At 50.5% G+C, this 27,963-nt stretch overlaps 1 protein-coding gene across 2 annotated transcripts; it reads left to right on the top strand.

The window, feature by feature from the left end:
- Positions 58 to 27,963, top strand: PMP22 (peripheral myelin protein 22). 2 transcript variants are annotated; one of them, XM_005693588.3, is made up of 5 exons: positions 58 to 201; positions 4,368 to 4,484; positions 5,685 to 5,784; positions 20,156 to 20,296; positions 26,642 to 27,240. In XM_005693588.3, the coding sequence occupies exons 2-5, from the start codon at positions 4,407 to 4,409 to the stop codon at positions 26,803 to 26,805; spliced, it is 483 nt and encodes a 160-aa protein (XP_005693645.1). In that variant the 5' UTR covers positions 58 to 201; positions 4,368 to 4,406; the 3' UTR covers positions 26,806 to 27,240. The 2 variants fall into 2 exon arrangements, with proteins under 2 accessions (XP_005693645.1, XP_005693644.1); XM_005693587.3 differs by lacking the exon at positions 58 to 201 and adding an exon at positions 2,633 to 2,818 and having other exon boundaries at positions 26,642 to 27,963.

The raw sequence follows: 27,963 nt of genomic DNA, 5'->3' as shown, positions 1-27,963 counted from the left end.
TAAACTGGATAGACGCCTGGTCTGGCTTCAGTTACTGGGGAGCACCACCAGGGCGCATTCCGGGGATCCTGGTGGGAAGCAGCAGGACTAGACCTGCCAGCTGCTGGTGTCTCGGCTGCCCTGTCCTGGGAGGGGCCTGCCTGACACGCGTCCGAGTGTGAAGAGAGCTGCGTGGAGGAAGGGGTGACCCTGTTTGGCCCGGTGAGTTGTCTTGGCAGACTGTGCCTCTGGATGGTGTGTGCTCATGATTTACAGAGCACTTGCTGCCCAGCCCCACACCCTGCAAACCACAAATGGAAAGGATCGCAGGGGAGATGGCGCGCGTGTTGGAAATGACCAGAGAATCCGAGGGTTTCTAAAATCCTTGGTTAAGAGCTGGATATACACTCTGGCTGGGGAGGCCAGAAAAGCCCATTGGGAGCACCTAGAAACCCTGGCACATCCAGAGTTGAAGGGAGGAAGGGGACCAGACACGCCTGCCCTGATGGAAAACAGCTCCACGCACACAGCTGGCAGGTGACCTTGGATTGTAAGCAGGTTGGGGAGAAGCTTCCACTCGTAACGGAGCCCTGGCCGGGATCTGGGTGTGGCCGAGCTGGTGACATCACCCGAGGCGGCAGCATTTGTCTTCCACAGCTGGGGGGCTGAGTGGGCAGGAGGCAGGGGAGGGGCAGTGAAGTGACTGATTGACAGGGACAGGTGGGTTCAGATGTCCTGCAGTGTGACTATTGTGTGACGTGGTTAATGACGAAAACCTTGGGTGCAAAGGGAAGGAAGAAGAGATGAGCTATGCCTTACCCTGTGTGCACTTTTCTAGATGTCTATATTTCATTCAGAAGTTTAGCTGGGAAAAAGATAAGAAAGGAAGAAAATCCTGAGTAGATATGCTAATATTTATAAAGTGCTTAGAACAGTCCCGGGAACCTGGTGATCGTGTCAATGTTGGTTTAATAAATAAAAAGTCTGGATAGCACAAAGGCAGGCAATAATTCCCAGGGCAAACCCAGCCTAGAATATGACCCAGGAGGAAAGTGATCACTCCCATGAGTTTAGTTAGTCCCACCTACAAATGTGCTTTCAATCTAGGGGGCTGATAAGCAATTTTAGTTTAGGGGGTCGGGCTTTCCTTAAAATGTTGTCGTGAGGATTAAATGTGAAATAATATTAATAATAAGAGTGACAATTTCCTGGGTACTACTGATCCTTTATTTGGTTCCAGACACTATGCTAAGTATTTCACACACTATCTCTTTTAATCAACACCATTACCTTTTAGAATGGGCATTCGCAGTCCTGTTTGCAGATGAGAAAACTGAAGCACCCGGTACCTCAGCAAACTGACCAAATCCACAGCCCTGAGTAAGCAGGCTAATCCGGTTTGTTTGAGCCTCCATGGCTAACCAGTGCACCACACCGCCTCTTACAGACCACCTCAGAGTCCTGCTAACCCACCTGCCGTATCACTGGGCAGTGAACAAAAATTTCCCAAGGATTGTCTTTTTAATCTAAGGATTTTTGAAAGACAATTGTTTGAAGAATTTTTCCAAATTATCTTTGCTTGAAGAATGTATAATTAGCTACCACAGGCAGCTGCTTTCAGATAGTAAAATAAGTAGATGCGGGTATTTGAGTCATTCAGAGCGCTGATGTTCTGTGACACAGAGCGCTGGCAGGTGCTGATGACTTGTGTATGACCTGCTGCGTTGGCAGGCAGACCTGTTACGCCCACCTTCCCGCTCCGCGTTCCTGCATCAAGGCGGGCTCCCAGAGCGTCTTCCCCTCTTACTGGGGCGCACCCACCCTGAGCCCGGAAGGGCTATCCTCTCTCCCCGTGACGCTGGGCGGACCGCCTTCAGCCGGCTATGAATCAGCTGATTTCCCTGGCTGCTCTTCCCCCACCTCAAATGGCCAACTCCCCACCCTGTGGCCGGGGACGCCAGCCCAGGCCGGGCATCAAGCCAGCAAACTCGTCTGGAGCGTACCCGGTTGTGGTCTGGATTTGCCCAGCGACCCCCGGGCGCGCTGTCCTGCAGTGGGCAGCCTTTTCCCCTTCTCCTCCAACTTTCCCCCAAGCAGGCCCGCTAGATCCGTCCCGGGAATCCGAGGCAACTGGCGCACCGCCTGGGCGCAGACGGGATCGCGCGGGCGGGCTCGGTGCGGGTGAGCCCCGCTAGGACGCTGGGGCAGGCCAGGGGCGCCAGGACTCCAGGGGAGGGATGTCTGCCTGCGCTTAAGTGCCATCTCCCCCTATCCGTGGGAGGCGCATCCAGGCTGGACCTCCGCGTGGGCGCGGTCCGAAGGCGTGCGTCCCAGAGCCCGGCGCTGGGCACCCGCGGGGGCAGCCTCTGGTCGACTTTCTCACGTGGGCGGAGGGGGCGGAGGGGCCAGTATATCGGTCAACTCTTGGTCTCGGTAAAGTGAGCGAAACCAGGGGAAACGGAGGTGAGAAAGCTGCGCGGTCTGCTAGTTTCCAGGATAAGTCCCAGTGGTTTTGCCGTCATCGACTTTCTCCCGGGGCGCAGCGTAAGGCCCAGGCTGTCTCCTGCCCTCCCTCTCTTCCCGCTGCTCTCTCCCCTCCCCGAGTCCCGCCCCCCTGCACACGCTGACCCAGGGACACACCCTACTGCAGCGACGCAGACAGGGCGTTGTTCCCGTTAAAGGGGAACGCCGGGAGCCTCCCTCCTGCCCCTCGCTTGGCGCGCGTAGCCCCGCAGCGCAGCTGTCTTTGCGGACGCCAGCCGCTGAGCGCACGCACGGAGTGTGTGCCCGAGGCAGCTCTGAGGATCTCTGAGGATCGGGGACAGCTATCCTTTGGGCCGTAAGTGCTTTGGCCGGGAGAGTGGAGGAGACGGAGGAGGAATGCGGGCATCTTCCATCGACGGCGCCAGAAAGCGCGGAGCGAGGGGGCTTCGGGCTGGCGCGGTCCCCGATAGCTGGCAGAACACCGCCTGTCCGGCGTCGTTCCTGCGGGGCTTGTAAGGGTCTGGTATGGAGAACCTGCGGGTCTATGAACCGCCGGGGGCGCGAGTGCTGATGTCTGGATGTGGGGAAGGCGCGGAGGACTTTTCGTCTCGCTGGAAAGTCGCCTACTCGGAGACTCGCTGGCAAAGCAGTCCTTGCGGTGGACATCTTCAGGGTATAGGGTCCCCGGGGCCCCTCAATTTCTAGCTACATACCCGTTCATCTTTCTCTTGTCTCCCCCCACTTCCCTCCCCCGCCTCCTCGGCATGAGGAGTCACTGGATTTAATTTAAACCTTCTGGGAGACGTCAGAAAACCCTGCTTATTTCTTCTCACGTTCCAGGTTTTTTTTTTTTTTTTTTTTGGAAAGTGTTACTGAAGGAGAGGACGGAGGGGCCTGACTGGGTACTTTAACACTGAAGTTATTGAATCATTGTTTCTAGCCCAAGACTCTGTCCTTCAGCAGTTCTCTAAACGCAGCTCCGTCTTAGCAACGTGCGGATCCTCCCGCAGATCAGACCCGGGATGTGAGGTGTGGGGTGAGGACCACACCGTGGCGGATAGAAGAGGTCCTGCCGGCTCCGTGCTGCTGCACTTATTTATGGGGGGGCTCACCCCGTTACCCCCGCCTCTCCTTCGCACGGACACTTGCTCCCCTCCAGCCAGGGCCCTGAGCGCATCGGCCCGACCAGCGCCCGGGGAGGGCAGGAGGCACCGGCCCCAGCAATTCTCCCGGGCGGTTCTTTCCTCTTCCCTCGGCTCTGCGCCTTCTCTACGGGGCCGCGGGTGTCTTTGCCAAGCGGTGGTGGGGTCAGGGCGGCTCCCCCGCGCGGGCCAAACTTGGGTGGAAACTCGGAGCCTAACGAAACGCGGAGCAGTCTGGGGACCCGCCTCTCCGTCTCGCGCTCTCCCTCCCGGCACGCCGCTGGTATCCCCGGGCCTCTCGCAGAGACCTAAGCCCTTGCCCCCAGCCCCCACCTCCACTCCACCGGGAGAGCGCTCGCTCTCCCTTTCCTGCCCCCCTTCCGCAAGCTGGGCCGCCCCCGGAGCGCCTGGGTGGGTGGAGGCGCGCTGCAGCCTCTGCTTGGCACTCTGGAAAAACCCCCCTTCCCGGGAAGACTTTGACGTGCGTCGTTCGTACCGCTTGTTTTCTTCCAAAAGCAAAAGATGTTCGGCCCGGCGGGCTGCGGGGCAGGGATGCTGTGGTCGGCTGCTGCCCTCTCTCGGCGGCCGCGGGGCGTGGTGGGCGGGCGGCGGGCCCGGCCCGGGCATTCCGAGCGCAGGACCCTCCCTCCTCCCCTCCCTCCTCTCCTCCCTCCTCCCTTCCCTTCTTCCCTCCCTCCCTCGCTCGCCGGCTCGGGCCAGTTCGCCCAACCTCACGTCCAATTCGGCTGTGTCTCCTGTCAGGCCAGACGGAAACTCCGCTGAGCAGAACCCGCCGCCAGAATGCTGCTCCTGCTGCTGGGTATCATCGTCCTCCACGTGGCCGTGCTGGTGCTGCTGTTCGTGTCCACCATCGTCAGCGTGAGTGTCCGGCCGGGCAGGGCGCGCGGTTGGGGCTCCCGGAGCTCGCCCCGAGCTTGGCCTCCGGACCACGATTCCCGCCACGCCCCCTCAAGTTTGCAGATCGCGAGTCTCAGACATCCTCGGGCCTTTTGCAGTTTCTGGCAACCGCGCCTTTTCAGTAGTTTTTGAGAAAATCAGAGCGGATTCAGGGGTGGGGAGGAAGCAAGCAAGCGCTGGGCTGGATCAGCACACAGGCGTCTCTTTAAGCCAAAGAATGTGAGTGCAGATCCAGGGTCCTCCCTACCCCCTTCATGTGATAAGCTTGTTTAGCATTTTTCTTGATGGAGCGGGGGGAGGCGAGGAGGGGGGACGGTGGTGGTTGTCCTTGAGGAAGGAAGTGGAGAATTTAGGAAGGTCTGTTTTTTCTCCAAATAGCATCCATCAGATGGGTGACTTAGTTCATACTACGGCCTTTAGGACTTGAAACTGGCAAGTTAAAATTAGATATTCCTTAATGGTTCATAATCTCAGGTCTGTTTTGTGCTGTGGACAGGGCACCTTCTTAGAAAAGCCTCCTCCAGTACAAACAGATCGTTGGGATAACTTGCATTACAAAATCAGCAGACATCCAGCTCAGTAGGTTTTAAACTTATTTTCTTAAAGATGAGCCCAGACTTGGGCAGTCATGTGACTGTGGTCTTAACTTCTTAATATACGACAAGTCTCAGGTATGATGTTCTTGCTTGGTTCAAAGACTGAAAAATAATTATGTTGGGGACTGATGAGTTGATTCATCACTTACCAGCATCTTCCCAACATCTTAACTGTAGGTTGACAGGAATTACCAATAAGGAAATGAGTTCAGAGTGGCTGTGGCACAGCGTCTGGCACTCAGGAGATCAGTGGAGGAGAGATGGCTTGGATGCAGGTGTCCTGGCTTAAGTCCGTGGCTCCTTCTACTGCCGTACACACCTTGGCACAGAGCAACTCATATTTGTGAGGTTCTTTTCCACTTACAAAGTGCTTTTTACTTGCAAAGCCCTGGCCCTCCCCTTGAAAACAGGTTTGGGCCAGAGAACCAGGTCTCCCCTTTCTCTAGCACCGTGGGCTCTGGTTGGACAGTCGATGAGGCTGCTCTTTGCCTTGCCTTGGTCTTCTCCCTCCCCGTCTGTCACTCCTCACTGCCTCCTCTGACTTACTGCATCTGGTTCTTTCCAGCAATGGATGGTGGGCAATGGACACGCGACTGACCTCTGGCAAAACTGTAGCACCTCCTCGATGGGCAGTGTCCAGCACTGTTTCTCGTCATCAGCAAATGGTGAGGATGGTTTTTTGTTCCACAAACTCATCCTGGTCTGTCTGTGACATGCCTCTCTCTCCAGACCTAGAAGCACTTGTTCTTGTAAGACTCAAAAGCTAGATCGGTGTTGCTGGGCTGGGGTGAGATGTGGCCAGGGGCTGGAAAGCCAAGATGAAAGGAGAGGGGTGGTAGCTTCACTGGCTAAGCTGAGATCTCAGGGAATTGTGCATTCTCTCTACCTGGAGAGAAGCCCTAGACCTGCCCTTCTGGTCCTGCTCATCACTTAGTGTAATTCTTTTAGTGAGTGAAAAAATGTGGATGCATAAGCAATGGTGATGCAAAATCTCAGGCAGATTCTGCTGGGAGTTTTGATCCAATAAGCAAGTTTGTTTGGTGGTGGAATATCCAGGAGTGCCCTGGGTCTTCCTGGTGCAGTGATGGAGGGGCTGTCCCGGGGACTGATGGGCCCCTTTTGGTCTCCAGTTACAGGACTTCCTCTCTGGGTCTTGGGCCTCAGAGATCCCATTTAGCCATCAGAGCTGTAGAGTGATTCCTTGTTGCAAGCTGGCGCATTGACACTGTTTGCATGCCCCCAAGCTGAGCCCGGGGGTAGTTTTACTCTGTCCTCAGCATCTTTGCTTGTGAGATACTGGAAACCAGGCTTTCTTGGGTTCAGGTTAAAGGGATTAATTGGCAGTGGAAGCACACTCTTAGATCCTTGCAGTATCCAGAGAGAGGGAGGGCTCAGCAGGGCCCTGGGGTCTGTGAATGTAGAGAGGCAGTAATAAATACGATACAGTCTTTTTGGTGGCTGGGAAGTGTCTGGTGGCAGTGTGAACTCTGGCAGGGGCCACAGTGCCTGGTGTTGAGGACACAGTGGGCCAGGCTCTTCACAGTCTCATGTTCCAAAGGTGTGTCCTCAGCCTGGACATGAGGCTTCAATGTGGCCGCAGCTGCCCCTTGATCAAATATTTCTGTTGAAGATGCTGTAGCCAGTGAGAGAAACCATTTCAGATGCAGCTGAACAAGGCAGGCGAGGCAGTGGCCATTGGTTCTGGCTTCTCACAGTCCAGTTTCACTGCTGGACTTTCCTTCTCTGGGCTATGTACCCAAACTGTCCCTGAAGCATCACCAACCAAACATCTCTAACCTCAGCATAAAGGGAAACTGCTAGAACTACTCGAGGAGGACAGCCAAGCAGTAGAAAGCACTGTTTTATGTGTCTGCTTTCCTGGGGGCAAGAAAAGAGAGACCCCAGTCCTTGTGGAAGGGAGCAGTCCTTAATTCTCTTCTCTGAGTCTGTGAAGGATATTGAATTAAAACCACCCTTGAGGCTGCGTGGTGAGTTGGTAGCCAAGTAACTGAAACCCTCAGGAGTGTCTGAGCATGTGGCCGGAGCACTGCTTGGCCCCAAAGCCACAGCATCCGGTGTCTCCTGGGCAAGGTCTGGCTGAAGTTCCCCGAAGGCTGAGAATGGGAGGTGCTCTGCTCCCTACTGACACCTGGTGGCCATGCATGGTGACTCCGCCCACAAGGGCTGGCTTTCCCTGAGACCCGAGTACCCACTGGCACCTCCCCCAAGTGGTGTGTGGCCATGTGGAGTTGGCAGGGGATTCTACACTCACAGGCCCGGAAGGGGCAGTTTTGGCAGGCATGTTGCAACCCGGCTGGGTTTCAAGAGGGCTGAGTCGGCAGAGGAGCAGGGATCTAAATTGTACTGCAGCAGGGCAGCGATATTTGTATGAGGCTGGCCTGCCTTCTGCATCAGCCGCGGTCAGTTAGGGATGGCTGCTATACTGTCCTACCAGCAGCTCCCAAAGAGGCACCGGTGTCATTTCAATTGGGAACTTCCCATTGCTCAGCTAGCTCATCTTCTTGGATTTGCTGACAGTGACCTTGGAGTGTTTTATCTCGGGTTTTTATCCAAATCCACATTGTTGCTTTCCTGGGGCGGGAGGTTCCAAGATCCTGCTTTTCCCCTTCATGTGCCTTCGTGCCTTCTCGTCTCTCCCAGGAAGGGCGTTTTTGAGGAGCTCTGGACAAGCTGTGTTTGTTTGCACTTGAACTTCTAAGTAAGATGTTCCCATTTCCGCTTCCCCAGTGGTCAGTATCTCTGTTCTCATCTTCTGATGGGTCAGCTTGTGTTACAGCCTAAGCTCTGATGGATTTGAAGCTGCTGGGCCTCCTTTGCCTTTTGGATTGGGTTTAACCATTTCTGTGCCAAACAAGAGGCAAAAAAAAAACACAATTAAGAAAAAAATTAGACTGCCTTTACAGATGAACCCTGTTAGTCATAAACCAGTCACCTTGGTTTGTATTTGCTCTTGGAATGTTTCAAACATGGCTTTTATTTGAGTCATTGAAAGTAATTTTATATTGATACTTGTTTGTGAAGAATATGTCGAGAAGTTTGTTATGTGAAAATGCATTGGTTTATATGACTTGCTATTTTATTTTGAAGGGGCATGTCTTTCCGTGAGTGGTGCTGGAGCCCTGCGCCTCCGCAGGGCTTCATTCTTCTTTTTTTTCCTTATATGAATGGTGCTTGTCACCGCATTGACTGCATGGCAGTCAAACATCTATGTTACATAGCTGGATGGAGACAGATTTTCCTTGAACTCCCTCTTTGTATTAGAGTTGGTTTTAGATTTCTTACTAAATGCCCTCAACTTTGTCTGCTTTTCCGTTATCTAAATGCATTTACATACCTTTAGAATATAGATCCCTGGCTCTATCCTGATACTGGGTACAGGCAGAGGTGAAGGAGGCCAGTGAGGGAATATTTATCATGACCTTGTTTTGAATGCCTCTTGGCCCAGAGCATACAAGGACGTGTAGACTCTAGACTTTGGCCCTGATAGTCCTGAGCTCTGTGAGGAGTCAGGAGATCACTGCGGGGGGATGAAGACAGCATAGGCCAGATGCCCGAGGAGTGGGGGCAGGTAGGCAGAGCCAGAGTTCAAGGGAGGAAGTGGAAGGCAGGTCTCCTGTGGGAGGTGGGATCTGATCCATCCTCCAAAGGATGGGCAGGATTTAAATAAACACAGGCAAGGAGGAGGCAATTCCCTGTCAGGCAATGACACGACCTAAAGCAAGGGGAAAGGTAATGGAGAGGCGTGTTAGGCCAACAACTGACTAGCACTCTGGCTGGGATTAAGATTGACCCCACAAAACAAAACGTCTTTAAATGATAGTGACTTAAATAAGATCGTTTATTTCTCTCTCTTTCAAAAGAAGTATGGAAATAGGCAGCCTCACATAGATATGGCAATTCCAAGAAACTGTCAGAGCCATAGGCACTTTCTACCTCATTTCTTTGTCTGATCCTTATGGAGCAGACAGCTGCTACAGCACCAGCCATTTCATCTCTGCTTCAAGCCACAGAATAGAGAAAGGAGGAGAAGAATGTGTCCCCCTCCCTTTTAATGAAACATCTCCAGATAGACCACACACTTCTGTTTTTGTCTTTTCCTGGAAGTCAGTCACAGAGCCACACCTAGTGTCAAGGGAGGCTGAGGATGGAGTCATTTGACTTCATGGGAAGCATGACTTCTCGACTCACAGAAATTTAATAGCAAGCACCTCCCAGTAAGCCTGGCTTCTCTTCAAGGCTGTGACCACCCTTGTCCATACCCAGTCATACTCTGACAATAGCTCTGGTGCGTCCTGTGCTGTTTCAGAGTGGAGCCCAATTACTTTAGGAGTTTGCAGACAGGCCATCTCTGCCGTGTCCTGGGTCCCTTCAGCAGCACAGTGACCTGTCTTGGCAATCGGATGACCCTTCGACTTCCTTCTCTTTCTTTCCGCTCCCCCAGTCATTCATAGCTCTTACTGTTTCATGATGTCTCTTGAATCTTTGTTTCCTCCCAGTCTAGTCCTCTCTTCTGACCTCCAGACCAGCCTGGCCAGCCACCCACTGGACAGTTCTGCTGGGATGTCTCAGAGGCGTCCCCAAACCAGCCAGCCTTCATCCTCCTCCACCTAGTCTCCCCCTTTGACAGTTTCCAGTATTTTAGTGGATGCTGTCTCACCGTCCAGTGAGCTTCACACTCAGAGTCTGCCTGGATGTGTCTCCTGTCCCTTCTCAGAATCATCCTGGTCCACTGGTCACTCGTCATCCCCACCCACATCGCACCAGGGCCACCGCAGAAGCCTCCTCACTCCTGATCTTTCTCTCTTCGTTGTTCCTCATTTTGTACATCGAATCCAGGATGATATTTAAAAATACAACCTTCTCATATCACTCTCAATTTAAAACCTCTCAGAGGTCCATTTGGTCTCCATCTTCAGATGAACATCTTTGCTAAGGTCCATACGTCTACCTGAATGATCTGCTCCTATTAAACCTCACCCCATCTCTTCTCCCCTTCATCTTGGCATTTCAGCCTTCTCTCACTTCAGTGATCATGGACTGCCTGCCTCAGGATGCCCCCTCTCCTCCCTTCTCCCCTTTCTCCCTGGTCCCCTCCCTTCTCTCCTGTGTCCTTTCATTCAGGACTATTCACTGAACACCTGTCCTGCAGAAGATTCCACTGCAGACACTGAGGGTGCCAGTGGATGAGAACTTCCATTTTACTGGGCAGATCAGTCAATAAATGTGGGTAATCAGGAGGCAGTGATAGGAAGGATGAGGAGAATAAAGCAGGGTGATGTGTGGTGAGGGATTGAGGTGGGGAGGAAATGATCTCTTGAGGATGACCAGGAAGGAGTCAGCCACAGGGACATCAGGGGGCAGATTCCAGACAGTGGGACTTCCTGAGGACAAGGTCCCTGGGGTGGGAAGGAGCCTGGCAAAGCTGATGCACAGAGAACACAGGGGATGGAGAAGCAAGCCAGCCTGCAGGGTCTTCTAGATCCCAGGAAGGACTCTGTGGCATGTGGATGGGGTTCTAAGTTTCATGATTTAATTTAGACCTGCTCTGTCTTGTATGCATTTCTCATCTGTTCTATTCCAAGTTGGAGTAACAATCCTGTGCATTTATAAGGCAGAATATGTCAGAAATCTTACAAAGAAGAAACCCACCTTTCTATTTCCAGCAGTAGCGACCTTATGGCCAGCAGTAGGTTGTGGGCAGCCTTAGACCAGGCCTGTGGATTGAAAGCTAGAAAACAATAAGTCTGGCCAGTCTCAGGAGCCCCTCCCTGGCTTGAGTGCTCTGTGTCTCCTGGGACTGTATCTCCTGTGATCGCCAGGTTTATCTTGTTTATCCATTTGGTGGCACTGCCATTTCGGCAAGGACATCAGACCATTTCCTCGTCTGTGGCTCAGCTTTTGGCCAACAATTTTAAGAACATAGGAGGCCCTCTGCACTTAGGGGCTCATGTTTTGCAATTTAGCATCTTTGTGGCTCCCTGGGCTGACCCACAAGCTCTGGCCCAGCAACGGCTCTGGATTCTATACACCCTTGTGGGATGCGGAGGTCCCGGTGGGCAAGGGAGGTGCAGGGTGGGACGAGGCGTCCTGATGCTGATGTTTCAACCCTTGGAGTCTCTCATCAGATGCCAGCACCTAGGAGTAGATTCAGAGGCTTGTGCAGACCTGTGTCTCACCATATGGTGCTGGATGCTCAGTCTTTGCTTTTTAAAAAATGTAAATTGCTTTCCCAGGATTTTATCAGTGTTGAGAAAGCATCCTTTGTAGTTCAGAAGCCGGGATTGGCCATGGGGCGGCTTGAGGGCCTGGATGCTGTCTTTTGGTGCTCAAGAAAAGGATGCCTGGCAGGAAGCCTTCTGAGTATGCACTCATCAACACACACATAGACTCTGACGCTGGCAGGGGCTTGGGAGGTCATCAGACCCATACCCCTGCCCCATGTCACTTACTTCAGACCCCTCTGCAATGTACCCATTATATGCTCATCCTACCAGTGACAGGGGACTCACTACCTTTCAAGAGACTCCCTTTCATTTCAAAGAGCTAACAGAGTGGTCTGTTCATCCATTCTTTAACTAGACTGAGCGTGTGCTAGGTACTGGGCACTGTTCCAGAAACCGAGCCAATGGAGCTGAACAAGAAATACCAGTCCCTGCTCCAGTGGATGGAGCTCACAGTTACTCAGGGGAGATGGAGGAAAGACGATGAATGAGTCACTGTGGGCAGCAGACAGTGCTCTGCAGGAGACAGCCAGAGCGACGGATAGCAGGGCGCCACTAGGGAGGAAGCAGCTGGTCGCAGAAGGCCTCTTCCTGCCAGAGTCACATGGACGGAGGCTTAAAAGATGGGAGGGACCAGCTGTATGAAGAACCACAGGAGGAACATTCCAGGAGGTACTGGAAAGGGCCAGGTCCTTAGGCAGGGAGGAGTCTGGTGTGTCCACCAGTGCTGGGCTGACTGAGTGTAAGGCTGCAGGCAGGAGAGGACAGGCTCTGATTGCTGAAAAAGCCAGCCTGGACATACGGAAGGGTCTGGAGCAGAAGGGTGGTGTGATTTGATTTGTGTTTTGAAAACGCATTCTGGCTGATATATTGAGAAGGTACAGTGTCAGCAAAGCACTTGGATTTGGGAATCTGTGGCTCAGGGTAGACGTCTGGCATGGACATTCAGCTTTGGGATCATCGGTGTCCGCAGGAGGGTATTTAATGTCTGCAGGGGAATTGATGAGAGGAGAGGTGGAAGGAGCAAGGGGTCCAGTGTGAGTCTTGTGACATCTGGTGGCTGATGGGGGCAGGAAGGAGCTGGCAGAAAGGTTGGTGAGGAGGGGCCCATGATGTAGAGGGGGTGAACTGCTGTGGGATACTGTCATTAAGAACTCACTTAGCTGTGGGACTTCCCTCATGGTTCAGTGGTTGGGCCTCTGAACTCCCATTGCAGGGAGCATGGGTTTGATCCCTGGTTAAGGAACTAAGATCCCACATGCTGTATGGTACAGCAAATAAAAAAATAAAGCAACTTAAAAAAAAGAAAGAAATCACTCAGCTGAGGCCATGTCAGTCCCCTAAATTTTCAGTGGTTTGTGGTTGTCTTCATTCATGCCTGGAGGGTTGGACCTCATTCTCAAGGTGTCTAAATCCCTGTTGTGTCCCTGGAAGCTGTGGTTTTATCTTTCCGGGTCTCCCCTTCTCCAGGTGGTGCTTTGTCCTTGCAGTGACCTTTCTGGTGCTGGTGAGAGTTTTCTGCTCCCCATCCCCGCCTGTGTAACATGTTGTCTCTGGACCATAGGCATTGGCCTCCCGGTACCGCTCAGCTGCTGGCTTGTGGTTGGCCTGGCAGGTAGATGCACAGAGAGGGGGACTCTCTCCTGTGGCCACCCCATTCATTCTCCTCCCCACTAGCCTCTGTGGATGCCAAACCTAAAGAAAGGCTGAAGGATCATTTAACTCCTTAGATTTCAAACATGCTTTTGAACTTCTTGGGCTTCCCTGGTGGCTCAGACAGTTGAGAATCTGCCTGCAATGCAGGAGACCCATGTTCAATCCCTGGGTCGGGAAGATGCTCTGGAGAAGGGAATGGCTACCCACTCCAGTATTCTTGCCTGGGAAATCCCATGGACAGTGGAACCTGGTGGGCTACAGTCCATGGGATTGCAAAGAGTTGAACACGACTGAGCAACTAATAACACTTTGAACTTCTCAGCACCCCAGTGGATTGGCACCATGAGTCCCTGCTTTTCTACATGGGGTCTGCCTCTCAAAAGCTGGTTACCTGGGGCAAGTGCCCTCATGACCCAATAGGGTAACTGTGGAGGCGAGACCTGGGGTGGTTGCCCATCACGTCCCATGCATCCTGAGTCCTCTTCCCATTCAGGATATAATTGTGACATGGGGGGATCTTGAGTGGACACCGCATTTAAGCTGGGCCTTGGAAATTGGGTAGAACTTCAGTAGGTGTGGGGAGAGAGGAGAGTGCATGGTTTACTGAGCTTGGGGGGCTGGTGGCTCTTAATTTCCATGATGCTTGGACAGAAGGCCTCTGATTGTTTGCATATGGAGAATGCCTTTTAAACCCAAAGATCCTGAACCCCTCCCTCCACCAGGCATCCCCTTCTCCTCTGTACATCCCCTACCTCCCCTGGGCAATTGAAATATCTTTCTCCTCTCTTCCTTTCTGAAGTCACTGTCTGTGGCCAGACTCCACATGTTCAAGTGTTCTTGACAACACCAACACAAAGGGTTCTCTGATCATTCAATTTGGAAAAGACTATTTAAAATCTACTCAGGCTTTTCTTTTTAATGGTAAGACTTTTCAGAACCTTGAGTACCTTACTGTATGTTGCAGTGTCCAAGGAGGGACATTAATATACTTGACCATGGAAGCCACTTCCTCTATTTTCCTGTGTGTGTGTGTGTTAGGTGGCTCAGTTGTGTCTGATTCTTTGCGACCCCATGGACTATAGCCCACCAGTCTTCTCTGTCCTTGGGATTTCCCAGGCAATAATACTAGAGTGGGTTGCCATTTCCTTCTTCAGGGGATCTTCCTGACCCAAGGATCAAACTCACATCTCCTGCACTGGCACGTGGATTCTTTACCACTGCACCACCTGGGAAGCCCTCCATTTTTCTGTTTAATCAACAACAGTGTTTTGGGAAACACAGCCTAACCTGACCCTCCTGTTACTAGAGTTTTCCAACCAGGGAATGGAGGAAGCCTGAAATAACTGGACATTTTCAGTAACCTCGGAACCTCAATGACAGTATTATATTCCCTGTTCCAGTTTGAAGACTAGCAGGAATAAGACTTTGGTGTCAAACCACATGTATTAATTAGACTCTGGAACAAATTCCTCTGCCCATGAGGAAGCCTCTTGGTCAGGAGGGCAGTTAACCAAGTGACGGTGTCGGGTGCAGCTGAGTGCCTGGAACATGAGTTCACTCATCGTCAGCCAGAGGTTTAGCTGGAGTTGAAATGCACCCCAGGATTAGACTTGAAAGAGCCTCCCCCATGGTCTCCCTCATCCTTGTGAGCTCCTGGCCAGGGTCTGTGGGCTGAAAGACCCCATATGGCTTTCTCCTCTGGCTGCATCCTTGTGGGTCCCAGGGAAAGTGAACCTGGGGCCCAATTTCAGAGCTCCCAGCTGGGTGGGATGGGAAGAAGCTGGAACCCTGGGCAAGGACCACTTGGTCCCTGATCCGGCTCCTGCCAGTGGGCAAAGCAAACATACAGCAAAGTCCTCCTGGATAGGATGGAGGCTGCTCGCAAGTCAGCAGCCTCTGGAATGACATCCATCCCAAGAAGGAAGGAAAGTGGCAATTTGTGGGACGTCAGTGGGGAGGGTGCCAGCTAGTTCAGTGGTAAAGAATCCATCTGCCAATGCAGGAGACGTGGGTTTGATCCTTGGCTCGGGCAGATCCCCTGGAGAAGGAAATGGCAACCGGCTCCAGTATTCTTGCCTGGACAGTCCCATGGACAGAGGAGCCTGGAGGGCTATAGTCCGTGGGGTTGCAAAGAGTCAGACACAACTGAGTGACAAAACAACAGCAACAGCGGGTAGGGAGGTTAGCGTGTGGGTCAGCTGCTTTGAAAGATGGCCCAGCATTCTGGACAAGGGCGGCTCTCACTCCCTCAGCGGTGATTCACCCCAGTGGCTCCTTCCTCCTGGCTTGGCCTCCCCAGTTCATGCTCTGACTCAACTGCTACTGCCCTTCCTTTCACTCTTGGTGGAGTCAGAGAGCTTTTGTGAATTGCCAGAGTGGGACTCAAGGCTGGGAGGGCAGGCACTTGGGTGTGCCTCTAGGCTGGGAGGAACGGAGGCAGAAGGACGCAGAGGGGCCGGTGCACTGAAGAGGGCTGCAGCCTCCCTGAGCCCTTCGCTCGCCAGCTCGTTGGCCCTGGGCTAAGAATACAGCTGAGGGGGCAGATGTATTTCCTTCATAGCTTAGCTGCTGTGGTGGTAGGAATCTGACCTTTGGTCATTGGGCATCTCCAGCTTTCCCTTCTATGGCGGGGAGGAGCGAGTCTCTGCTGGCTGGCACGGCCTAGCCCACGTCAGAAAGCTGTCAGCAACCCTATTACCTGACAGGCTCGTCAGAAGAGCAGGTCTGCAAGGAATTCGGGACGTTTTAATTCCCGGGCTCGGCACCAACGTTGGAGGTTAAAACGCTGTCACTGGGCATTCCACAAATAGTTGCCGGGCACTGAGCAAGGCCTGGAGAATGACCGTGGGTGCTGGTCATGGGCTCTGCCAAAGACCCTGAACTTGCAATTTGAGAGAAAAGAGTATCACTGGCCTGGGGCTTGGGTAGAAGTTCAGATTCGCCTCCTGGCATGTTGGCCTCACATTAATTTGACTTTGTCTAAAACAGGACTGCAGTGGACAGCATTTTCCTCTGCATCCAGGTCTCTCCACTCTAATTACTGTTTTCTCTACGTTGGATGTATTTGGTTATAGTAGAGGTTGGCGTCTGATGCAAAGATCCGACTCATTGGAAAAGACCCTGATGCTGGGAAAGATTGAAGGCAGAAAGAGAAGAGGGTGGCAGAGGGTGAGATGGGTGGATGGCATCACTGACTCAATGGACATGAATTTGAACAAACTCTGGGAGACAGTGAAAAATAGGGAAGCTTGGCGTGCTGCAGTCCATGGGGTCACAAAGTTGGACACGACTTAGTAACTGAACAGCAGCAACAGAGGTTGGCAAGCAATGGCCTGCAGATCCAGCTGGGTCCACTGCCTGACTGTGTAGATAAGATTTTGTTAAGGTGAACAGGCCACACCCACTCATTTACATTTTGAATGAGGCTGATTTTGTGCTAAGATGGCAAACTTCAGCAGTTGCCATGGAAACCATATGACCTGAGAAGCCTAAACTATTTACAGTTTGACCCTTCACAGATAATTTGCCAACCTCTGCACTGAAGCTCTCATAAGAACTGGTATCAGAATTGTATTGAAATGGGCTCTGCTCTCAAATGGCATTCTGGTTGGCACACTATAATGGCTCATGTGGACACAGTTGTCCACCTTATTCCTTGGTGTGGCCTAGATAAAGATACCCTAAGGACCCTCTCCCCACCCTCCACCATCGTCTACAGCTACTAATTTACTCCCCCTGAGCTCAGCCTTTTGATGGGGTTATTTGTACTGTACAGAGCTTTTATATCAACATTCTTATTTGAACATTACACAGTCCTCTGAGGTAGTTGGTCCCTCTTGTTAGCCAGTTAAGCAGGGGGTACCCAGGCCTGTTTTGATGGAGCTCATGGCCTAGCCTGGCTGGGGCCACAGCCTGTAGGTTTAAGGTACATACTGTCAGTAGCATTCCTTGCTGAAGAAAGGGTAACGTCTCATCTTGATCTCTTTATCCGAGGGATTATCTGGAGTAGTCTTTTAACATTTCCAAATTTATTTTGGCTGGTTTGCTTTGAATTTCTACTTTCTGTATTTCTTTAGTTATATTTACATCCTGTGTGCTTTCTTTTGAGATTTATTGAGGTTTTTTTTTTGTTGTTGCCTACTGCATAATTGGTAAGACTATCCCATGTGTGTTTGAGAATGTTATCATCACTATAGAGACATGAAATAATGTATATCTTATCATATTTTTGATCTACTTGATTTACCTTTTCTGAGAAAGGTGTGCTGAAGTCTCCCACTGTGCTTGTAGCTGTGTCAGTTTTATCTTATACTTCAGTCATTTGTTGCTTTATATTTTTTCCAGGTCACACGGTGCACAGAGGTTTATGACTTTTGTTTCTTTATGATAAACTGGAAATACCATGAACTAACCTATGAAATATCCCTCTTTGGCCATCTTCATCTTTTCAGTTTGAATTCCATTTGTCTGATGCTATTATTATTTATATCTTTTTGTTAATTTGCCTGGTGCCTCTTTTAAAAAATGTTTTAACTTCTAGCTGTTGTTGGTTTTAGGTGTCTCTCTCATATCAGACTCTAGTTAGGAATTACATAATTCAGGATGGAATTCTACATCTTATATTCACATCACTGTGACTGATAATACAGTTGGATTTACCCTACTTTCATCATGTATGTGTGTTATTTATTGTGCTTCAGGTTGAAAACTTTCTTCTTCAACTTTGTATTCCCAGAGTTCAAAACAGTAGATTTTTAGCCAAGGCCCGCTGAATAAAAACTTCCTTGATTCCTTAATTCTGGTTTGATTAGAGAACTAACTTATGGAAAATTAACTCAGTTGTAATGAGGTTGGCATTACGATTCAAGTTCCTGGTAAAAGAAGTTTTGAGAAGAATTTAGTGACATTATTAAATTTAAGAGACTTTTCCTATGGATGTAGTTTTAACTCGTATGATTTTGAGTTTTCTGTAAATGTGAGGCCTGGCAGAAGTTTCTGTTATTAATGAGAGTGGAGGTAGAGACCAAGGAAAAGATCTCAGAATTGGAGAAAGAAATCTAGGATGTTGCCTGCACCAGCCGTGCTCCTTCTAAGGGTGTGCCTTGAAGGACGTTCCCCATGATCTCTGTTTTAGTTCTATACTTAGTTCTAGATTTATTTTTGTGGCTCAGATTTCTTTATGTTTCCAGCTTCACCTACCAGACTGCTGGATAATTGCTTTATTCAAAATGTAGAGTCTTCCCTGATGGTCCAGTGGCTAAGACTCCATGCTCCCAATGTGGGATGCCTGGGTTTGATCCTTGGACAGGGAACGAGATCCCACATACTGCAACTGAAGATCCCACACACTGCAATGAAGATCCCAGTGCAGCCAAATAAATAAATTAAAATAAATATTAAATAGATAATATTATGGTGGCGGTAGGTTTGTTGCAGACTGCTCCTCCAGAAGAACCACCGCACTGGGTGTGAGTGAGTGAGTGAGTGAGTGAGTGATAGTCGCTCAGAGTGAAGGTCACTCAGTCATGTCCAACTCTTTGTGACCCCATGGACTGTAGCCCATCAGGCTCCTCTGTCCATGGAATTCTCCAGGCAAGGATACTGGAGTCGGTTGCCATTTCCTTCTCCTACTACAGTGGGTAGAGTGGTTCAATGAGAGATGTGAAAATGAAGTCAGGATGGCTCACAGCCCATTAGATACCCTTTTCTAACCTTAACTGACAAAGAAATTGCAAAGATTAAAAAAAGTATATGGTCCATCAAGGTAGAAAGAACACCAGACTAGAACCAAGGGCCTCCCAACCTTGGCCATACCAATGGGGCTCAGTCGAACATCTCCGGAAATCTTTCTCAGTACAAAGGGCCTGGGTTAGCTGATCCCACAGGCTTCTTCCAACTCTAAATGCTTCCAGAAGATTCTTCCAATCTTCCATGAAACTCTAGTCACAGTTGACCTAATCAGCATCCTTAAAATCCTTCCATGAACTACTTGCAACTCAAACCAGGGTCATCTTCGTGAAGTATTGATGATAAGCCATCCAGATTTCACGTTTTTTCCTACCGTGCTAAGCACAGGCATGTATTTTTCTAAGCCAGTGCACATTAGTCTGTTCCTGACTTTGGAGGAGCAGACCCTGGGTCTTCTCTATCTGATCTTCCTTGTTTAGGGCAGCACCCACTCCCAGGATTCTTTGGCACTTGGAAGGAGGGGTGCAGAAAGGAAGGATGTCAAGGCCCCTGGAGGTCTCCAGGGGGAACCTGGCGGGTTCCTGTCTCTGATGCCAAACCCAGGTTTTTGCCTCTTCTCGGTTCCTTCTGGAATTGACATTCACTTGTAGTAGAGGGTGAACTACAGAGTTCTCTTCCTTGCCTGAATTTCAGTTGGATGCGTGGAGATTTGATCTAAGGCTGATGGTTCAGCTAAGATAAGGAATTGTCATTTGTGCTCCTATCTGATGACCAGACTGAGCGCTGACCTCTCTGAGATGAGCTGGGAACAGACACAGTGTGGCTGAGTGAGTGGTTCATAGCTAAATAAAGCATGCTCTTCCCATCAGCATCTTCTTCCAACTTTCTACAAAATTAGTTTTGGCTCCAATGTCATTTTCTTCGTCCCAGCCTTCCCCAGGATCTCTCTGACTCCTTGGGGGATGCTGACATTTTGAACGGTGGTTTGGAACTATTCTTAGAATCCAGGGGCTCCAAGAAGCCCTTCAAACCCCCTGAGGACAGAGAGAGAGAGGAGGCAGAGGGCAGGGTTCAGAGCCCCTTGAACATACACATATCTGTGTAAGTAACTCATTTGTCTAAAAGACTGGAAGGAAATTTAATATATTTTAACTTGATTTTAGGTCCTTGCGGTGGGACTGAGTATTTTCTTACAACCTTTTCTTAAAATGTCTACAATTAAACATGTATTAATACCTCTTTTTTTTTTTCCTCCAAAAGAAAGCATGAAATAAAGAATGACTTTTAAGAGTGGGAAAGTGAATAGCCTGAGTTTCATTCAGAAAAGGGCTGCTGCTCCTGCCTGGGGGTGGGTGTGGCTTTCTGCTGCCCAGGCCACGCCCCCTGGCAGAGCCCCGCCCCTGTGGCTGGCCCGCGCTGCCTTTTCCTAACCCCGTGTCTCCTCCCGTAGAATGGCTGCAGTCTGTCCAGGCCACCATGATCCTGTCCATCATCTTCAGCGTTTTGTCTCTGTTCCTGTTCTTCTGCCAGCTCTTCACCCTCACCAAGGGCGGCCGGTTCTACATCACTGGGGTCTTCCAGATCCTCGCTGGTAAGTTGGAGAGGACCAAGTCCCCGTGGGGGCTGGGGCCCCCAGACTGCATGCAGGATGGTCAGTCAGGTGGGCGTGGCTCCAGAATGACTGACGTGCGTGAGCCCTCCCCCTGGATGGATTTCATACAGCACAGGGGTGTGTGTGGGTGTGAATCTGGGAACTCTCCATGGAAAGGGGTGAATGGGGAATAGGACTTAAGGGCTCTGGAAGGAGGGTCCCTAACCGTGGGACGGAGCTACAGTCCAGGATGCATTCTCGGAGGTAAATGTTGAGAGTGTCCATAGAGCAGAGGCCAGTCTCGAGGCTGGATTTCTGTAGCTCATATTGTGTGCCCTGGGAAGCACCCCTGCTCCAGTGTGGAAATGGCCCCTATGTACTGCCCCGATTGCTCTAGGGTATGTGTCTCCCTCTCTAAGCAGTGGTGGAGCCACATGCCAAATCTTTCTCTCCTTTACTCCAGCCCCTGGAGTCCACTGGGCTCTTGTTTACCGGCATCTTCCTTTTGTGTAACATGTAATGCATGGTCAGTTCCAGACATGGGGCCGTGACACCAAGGTCTGCTCTGCCCTCTCCCTGAACTGCCTCGAGCAACCCCCTTCGCACAGGTTATTCACATGGTCTATGTGCAGAGTCCTAGACGTGACGCCCTCCCACTCTTGTTTCTGGATACTGGCCCTTGTCTCGCTTTGTTGCCTCTTATCCTTCTGTCCGTCGATGACCAGCTGACTGAGTCCTCAGGGCACCAGAGAGACATAGGAGGTGGATGTGGTGGATTCTGTAGTTCAGGCTAATAACCCACAAACCCCATATGTGCTGGAGTACATCTGGGGACTATAAAGTATTCTCAATTCTGACCCCTGATTGGGCAGTGGGTAGCATCTCTTGTTTAGTTGCTAGATCACAAGCAGTCATTGGAGGGTTGAAAACAGCCCACATGTCCTAGATGGATGGATGGACGAGCAGGCAGATCTCATGGCTTATGCAGGGCTGTATGACAAGACACAGCCTGAAGTTGGATGTCGATGACCCTTTTCTAGAAGACAGAGAGTTACCTTTCCCTGGAGAAAGGAAGTAAACAAGAAGACCGTTTCTCCTCAAATCCCTAAATACAGCAGGTCAATGTGCACAGTTTGGAATTTCAAAATCAAATAGAGCTTGGCTAGTTGCACAGTTTTCATTATACCAGCTAAGCTTCTCGGGTGTTGTCAGCTTTATTAAAGTACTAATTCTGCCGTGAGAAATCATTTCTGGGGATGTTAGGAGCAGAGACCATCAGTCACCCCATTTCCAGAAGTAACAGAGAACTAGGATGTATTCTGGGATTTCTTTTTTGGCTCCCTATTTACCGTTTGATATCAGAAGTGATCATCTCCTTTGAATCAATGACTGTGTCCTCAAGAAAAAGGGACACAGACTTAGGAAGCAGAAGTTTCATAAAATATTTATATTTGCTCTACACATTCTTGTTATGTTACTGATAAATAAACTGAGACTAGGAGAGGCTACATGAAAGCACAGCTCATGCATAGACACTAGGATGTCCCCGTTCCCTCCCATCCCACAGGAATGAATATATAGAGATTCAGAATCCACTCCAGTTTTTAATGAACACAAGATCCAAGGCAGAAACTACTTTTTATGTGATCTTTCATTGAACCTGATTGACCATGGAGGATGAGTTCAAATCTACATCCTTTTTGATCCCCAAGTTCCCAAACATCTGTGATGAATGAGTCTCTGTGTCAGAACTGATGAGTAGTTAGACTGAAAACATCAGATGGAGTGAACTTATTACTGTTGAAGGGGCATGTCAAGGCAGGGAGTAAGTTATCTTTTTTCCTCTGAGATATTTTAGCTTAAAATTCTCTAACAATGTCTTTTTAGCAAGGTCATTTTCAGTCAAAACTAGAGTCCAGAGATGAGTACTTCCTTGCAGTCCGAACACTCTTAGGCATTGAGTTTGTCTAATCTAAAGTTTATTTGCTCATTCCTACTTGTTTCACCATTTGGATTCTTCTCCGAACTCAGTCCAAGCAGTTTGGTACTCTGCCACAGAAACCTCTGAATTTAGAAGCCCTTGATTTGTTCTTGCATTATCCCTTCCAGATCTAGCTTCTTATCTCTCATGAGACTTCATTTTCGGTTATTGGTTTGTCAGCTTAGCAGTCCATCTGTGAGGAGGAAGCTACTGAACTAGAAATGTTGATCCAGAATAGCAGTTGTATTCTATACGTCTAAGAGTGTTCCGTGCTTGTTCCCTCCGGGCAAAAGAACCCGAGAGCTGGTCTAAGAAACCTCAACTCTCTAGAATGTTGCATTTGAACTTGCTGAAGCATCTTTTCACTCTAGTTGGGATCTAAGAGAGTGGGGACTTCCCTTAGAGATTTCATGACTTTTAGCATCTGACAACCCTGCTCTTGTGTGTTTCTCATCTCATGATCTAAAGGATCTAGGAACTAGGGAGATTGGGGACAGTGACTACAGTCACGCAATTAAAGGATGCTTGCTCACTGGAAGGAAAGCTGTGACAAACCTAGACAGCATATTAAAAGGTAAAGACATCACTTTGCCAACAAAGGTCCATCTAGTCAAAGCTATGGCTTTTCCAGTAGTCATGTATGGATGTGAGCATTGGACCGTAAAGAAGGCTGAGTGCCAAAGAATTGATGCTCCTAAACTATGATGCTGGTGAAGACTCTTGAGAGTCCCTTGGACTGCAAGGAGACCAAACCAGTCAGTCCTAAAGGAAATCAACCCTGAATATTCATTGGAAGGACTGATGCTGAAGCTGAAGCCCCAGTACTTTGGCCACCTGATACAAAGAGCCAACTCATTGGAAAAGACCCTGATGCTGCGAAAGATTGAAGGCAAAAGGAGAAGAGGGTGGCAGAGAATGAGATGGTTGGATGATATCACCAACTCAATGGACATGAATTTGAGCAAACTCCAGGAGACCGTGAAGAACAGAGGAGCCTGGCATGCTGCAATCCATGGGATCGCAAAGGATTGGACACGACTGAGTGGCTGAACAACAATAGCAACAAACTAGGGAGACAGTTCGGGGAGGGTCGTTGGTGATAAAGGCTGGTGATAGGCCGAGAAATTACCCCTAAATATCAAGGAACAAATCAGAAAAGCAAAAACAGCCAAGCAGTAAACAAAAAAGAGTAGAACGGAGTAAGGAAGGGGGGAAAGAAGGAAGTAGGTCCACAGTTGCGGGGTGCGGTCCACAGGCATGTCGGCCACTGCAGGCAAGGTCCACGCAGGGCAGGGGAGATGCTTCTTCACACACTGCAACCTGTTGGGTGGAAGCCCCCAGAATCCGCTGAGCATCCCCGGGGCTGTTGCAGCTAGAGGGCCTGGCTGTGTGGAGTCTAGACACGCGCGTGAGCATGCAGGGAAGGCAGGTAAAAGGTTGTGTGGAGCTCTTCCGCTGACTACAGACCTGGGAGCCGTCTCTGCCTGGCGCTGCCTGTCTTGCTGCATCATCCCTTCTCCACTTATAATAAGCTGAGCGTCTCACCTGTAAGAACTATCTATCCTTGATTACATATTTCTCAGTTTGGCTGTTTCCTGAAGATGTTTCGAGAGGCCCCCCGTCATCCTCTTTGGTGCTTCTCAATCTTAGCTGCACATCAGAATCACATTTTTTTTAAAGGGGGTGCTTTTAAAAAGGGCTTTCCAGGGGGTTCAATGATAAAGAATCCGCCTGCCCACGCAGGAGACGCGGATTTGATCCCTAGGTTGGGAAGATCCCTTGGAGGAGGCAATGGCAGCCCATTCCAGTATTCTTGCCTGGAGAATCCCAGGGCAGGGGTGTCTGGCAGACTGCAGTCCAAGGGGGTCGCAAAGAGTTGGACACAACTTAGCTGCTGAACAGCAACAGAAGGGCATTTAGAATGAAAACCTGGGGGGAGGAATAAAAACCCAGTGCCTTTTCTGTTCTGAGTGGTACGAAGTCGATTTAAGTCGGAGACGACGTTTAGAAACGCTGGTTCTGGGTGACTCATCCCAGCTGTCGCCCTGGCCCAGCCAAGGAGACATCAATTCTTTGTGAGGCTGAGGGGTGATGTGTGAGGCTGCAGGGGTCACTTGGAGGCTGAAAGTGGAAGGAGGGACAGTGGCTTACCTACTCTATGGGAACCTTCATAAATGCATCACCACCTACTGGGGGCTGAGAACACGAGCCACAGTCCCCTTATGGGGGTTAGTGTTTGACTTTTCGGGATTCCTGTATGGCACTGCCTGTTCTGTATTCCAGGGCACGTCTGTTACTTAGCACACAGACAGCCTCGTAATGATATATTCCCTAAAACATCAGTCTTCCGACAACAATAATTATCAAGCGTGTCTCTTCTCATTGGCTTTGTAAGTGTATAAGCTTACGGCTTCTTGAAGCGAAACACAAATTCCTTTACTTCTGAGATTCTCCCCGGGCGGATGCCACATAATTAAGCCATCGACTCAGTCACTGCACTTGTGCGTCCTGCTTCTCCCGGTCCCCCAGGTCACAGATGGAGGGTTTTCCCTTTGCTGTTTTTGTTTGCTGGGGAATTCTGGGCCCAGCTGGTCCACATAGGTGTCTTGGCATTTCTCCATGCTGGGTGGACATGGGCCCCATCCGGAAGCCCTGCCAAGAGGGGAGGCACCATCCTAGCCTTCGGATGCTCTGTTTAAACCTCCCTCTCCCTTGGTCAGGCCTCCCCTTTGAGAGCTCTGCCCTCATTAGGTAGGTCAGACAATGAATTAGCACACTATTGAGGTGAGCCATGGACCTTGAGGCAAATACAGTGTGTTTCCAGCAGGTTGACACTGTCCTTCCCCTCCATGACAGTTTACCACCTATGACATCCCCATGGACACAGATGTTTTTGTGTCTCCCGGGCTTTCAGGAGGTGGAAGGTCCTGGAGCTGACCCCCTGGGGGTCCCAGGTCTGCTGTGTGGCTCTCTCAAGGCGGGGGGGCAATGCAGTGGGAGTCTCCTCTCTCGGACTTGCAGAACAGTCTTATCGGGGCGCTGAACGTGACACATTCCCACCTCTGCACTTTTTTCAGACAGAGACACAGTGTCCAGTGAAATAGCCCAAATAGCAGTGAGGTTAGATGTAGGTGGTCCGGCCTGGGGGGCCCTGGACCCACAGGCATCCCACATGCTCGCTGGACTCATAATAGAGTCACTCAGAGCCTGTCAAAGCCCCTGTGTTCAGGAGGGGACAGAATGGCCTTTGTGCTGCTGGGGCTGGGGCACTGACCTCACTGGACCCCTCCCCGCAGGGATGCTGACCGTCCTCGTGGGCAGGGACTGTCACGCTGGAACTTGCCTGCTGTGTGAGGTCCCAGGTGGAGGTTTTTCTTGTCCCTCTCACCCCAAAGGCTGCATGATCAATGAAGCAGGGGTGGGTTGACCAGTCTGCCCATCTGAGACCTTCTCACCTTCGTCTGGGCTGCAGACCAACCTTGGGGGACCATGGGTAGCTGAAAGGGACCCGGCGCCAGAAAACTTGTCCGTGACGGCTTCCTGTCTTGGCTGTGTCCTTCCTCCTGTGTTCCTCCCCCACCACCCCGTTCCTCTCCACGTGTTCCTCTGTCTGCCTAGCGATGCCCACGGGCGTTGTTGCTCTGTCTCTCATATATTGATCCTGTTACGGGGGTCAGCACAGCCTTCTGCCCTGCGCTTGGCGTGAGTGCCGCTCAGATAAATAAAGTGTTGCTTTCCGTGGTTTCAGAGACCACTACCACCCATCTGTGGAACGTTTCACAGCTTCCAGGGGCTCCACAGCCAGCCATCTTTGCAAAGAGATGGACGGGCTTCTCTTGCCACCTGAATTCTCACTGGTGCCCTCATGTTGACTGGCCGTGGGTGACAGTTAAGGGAGATGAGGCAGGAGAGAGGCTGAGGGGCCCGTGAGCTGGGTCAGGTGGACTGGACGCAGAGAGAGACTGTTTGCTGGTTCCTGAACCTTCCCGTTCCTCCTCGCAGTTCTGAACTGGTGGCAGATTCCTGTCTGAGATGGACTTGCCTTCTCTCCCTGCAGCCTACATCCTTCTCTCTAAGAAAGAGAGATGGGTGCCCTGGTGTGTGTGTGTGTGTGTGGTGTGTGTCTGTGTGTGTGTGGTGTGTGTGTGGTGTGTGTGTGTGGTGTGTGTGAGTGTGGTGTGTGTGGTGTGTGTGTGTGTGTGTGCTGTGTGTGTGTGCAAGTATGAGGTGAGCTGGAGTTTGGGGGAAGAGCAGAGTGGGTGGGGGAGGTGCCCGGGGTCTTGGGGAGTCTGGGTTGGGGGTGGCACAGGGTCCCTGCCTCGTGGTGACCCCTCTCACTCCCAGCTGGTCCCTCTGCTTCCCAGGTCTGTGCGTGATGAGCGCAGCGTCCATCTACACGGTCCGGCACCCGGAATGGCATTTCAACTCGGACAACTCCTATGGCTTCGCCTATATCCTGGCCTGGGTGGCCTTCCCCCTGGCACTTCTCAGCGGTGTCATCTATGTGATCTTGCGGAAGCGTGAATGAGGCCCGGGGATGGGACGGCCGAGGCTCTGAGCTCACATGGGGAGGGAGGAAGCAAACTAGAAGCCAGGAAAACAAAACAAAACAAAAAAACAAGCTAGCAAAAAAACCCAAACTCAAACCAAACCAAACAGAAAGCAGTGCGGGGGGTGGGGGGGTGGTTAGTGTTGATTGAAGATGTATATAATATCGACGGTTTATAAAACCTATTTATAACACTTTTTACATATATGTACATAGTATTGTTTGCTTTACGTGTTGACCATCAGCCTTGGGTTGAACCTTAAAGTAGCTAAGGAACTTGACATCCTAACCATATAATCAAGCTCAGTTGTTTTTTTTTTTTCGTTTTTCTTTGTTTTGCCCAGAAAGAAAGTAAACCCATCACGCCCCTTCCCCTTCATCTGAAAGAAGTTACCTCCCTCCCACTCCACCTCATTTAGAAAACCAAAGTGTGGGTAGAAACCCTAAATGGCCCAAAGCCTTTAACTGTGGGTGACCCGCTGTGTGACACACAGACACGCGCTGCCCACGCCTCTGTGTGCAGCCTTACCTGAACTCAACAAAACCCCCAAACGGGAGCCCTCGGAGAATCGCGGCTTGTGGCTTTGGAATCCTTGCCCTGGAGAGGACGAGGTGTCCCAGTCACGCTCTAGGTTAGAAATCGGTGACAACAAACCTACGAAGTGGTGCTATGTATTTACCATTCCTTACGATCACTAATCATCTAAACGCCTCACTGGAAATTCAGTTAACAGTTTTACAACATAAAGTTGAATGGAGACCTGAATAATTCTGTATAATATAAATGGTTTATAACCGCTTTTGTACCTGGCTAGGCTGCTATTATTACTATAATACATAACAATGCACCGCCTTTATCACTCCCACATTTCCTTATGGTCGGAGCATCCGGACAAGCTTCTAGACCCCCTGGGACGGTGGGATCCCAGGATGGAGCGGAGTCTAGACTGTCCTCTGCCTCCAAGGACTGTCTGGCAATGACTCGTACTGGCCACCAACTGTAGATGTATATACGGGGCCCTTCTGATGCCAAGACTCCAAGACCTTGTTTTTTCCCTCTTTTTTTGCTTTGCTTTTTCTGATTTTATACCAACTGTGTGGACTAAGATGCATTAAAATAAACATCAGAGTAACTCA

This window comes from Capra hircus, chromosome 19, assembly GCF_001704415.2.
Source record: "Capra hircus breed San Clemente chromosome 19, ASM170441v1, whole genome shotgun sequence".
NCBI lineage: Eukaryota > Metazoa > Chordata > Mammalia > Artiodactyla > Bovidae > Capra > Capra hircus.
Note: the sequence above shows the minus strand (reverse complement) of the source record. Positions and strands in the feature narration are given on the sequence as shown.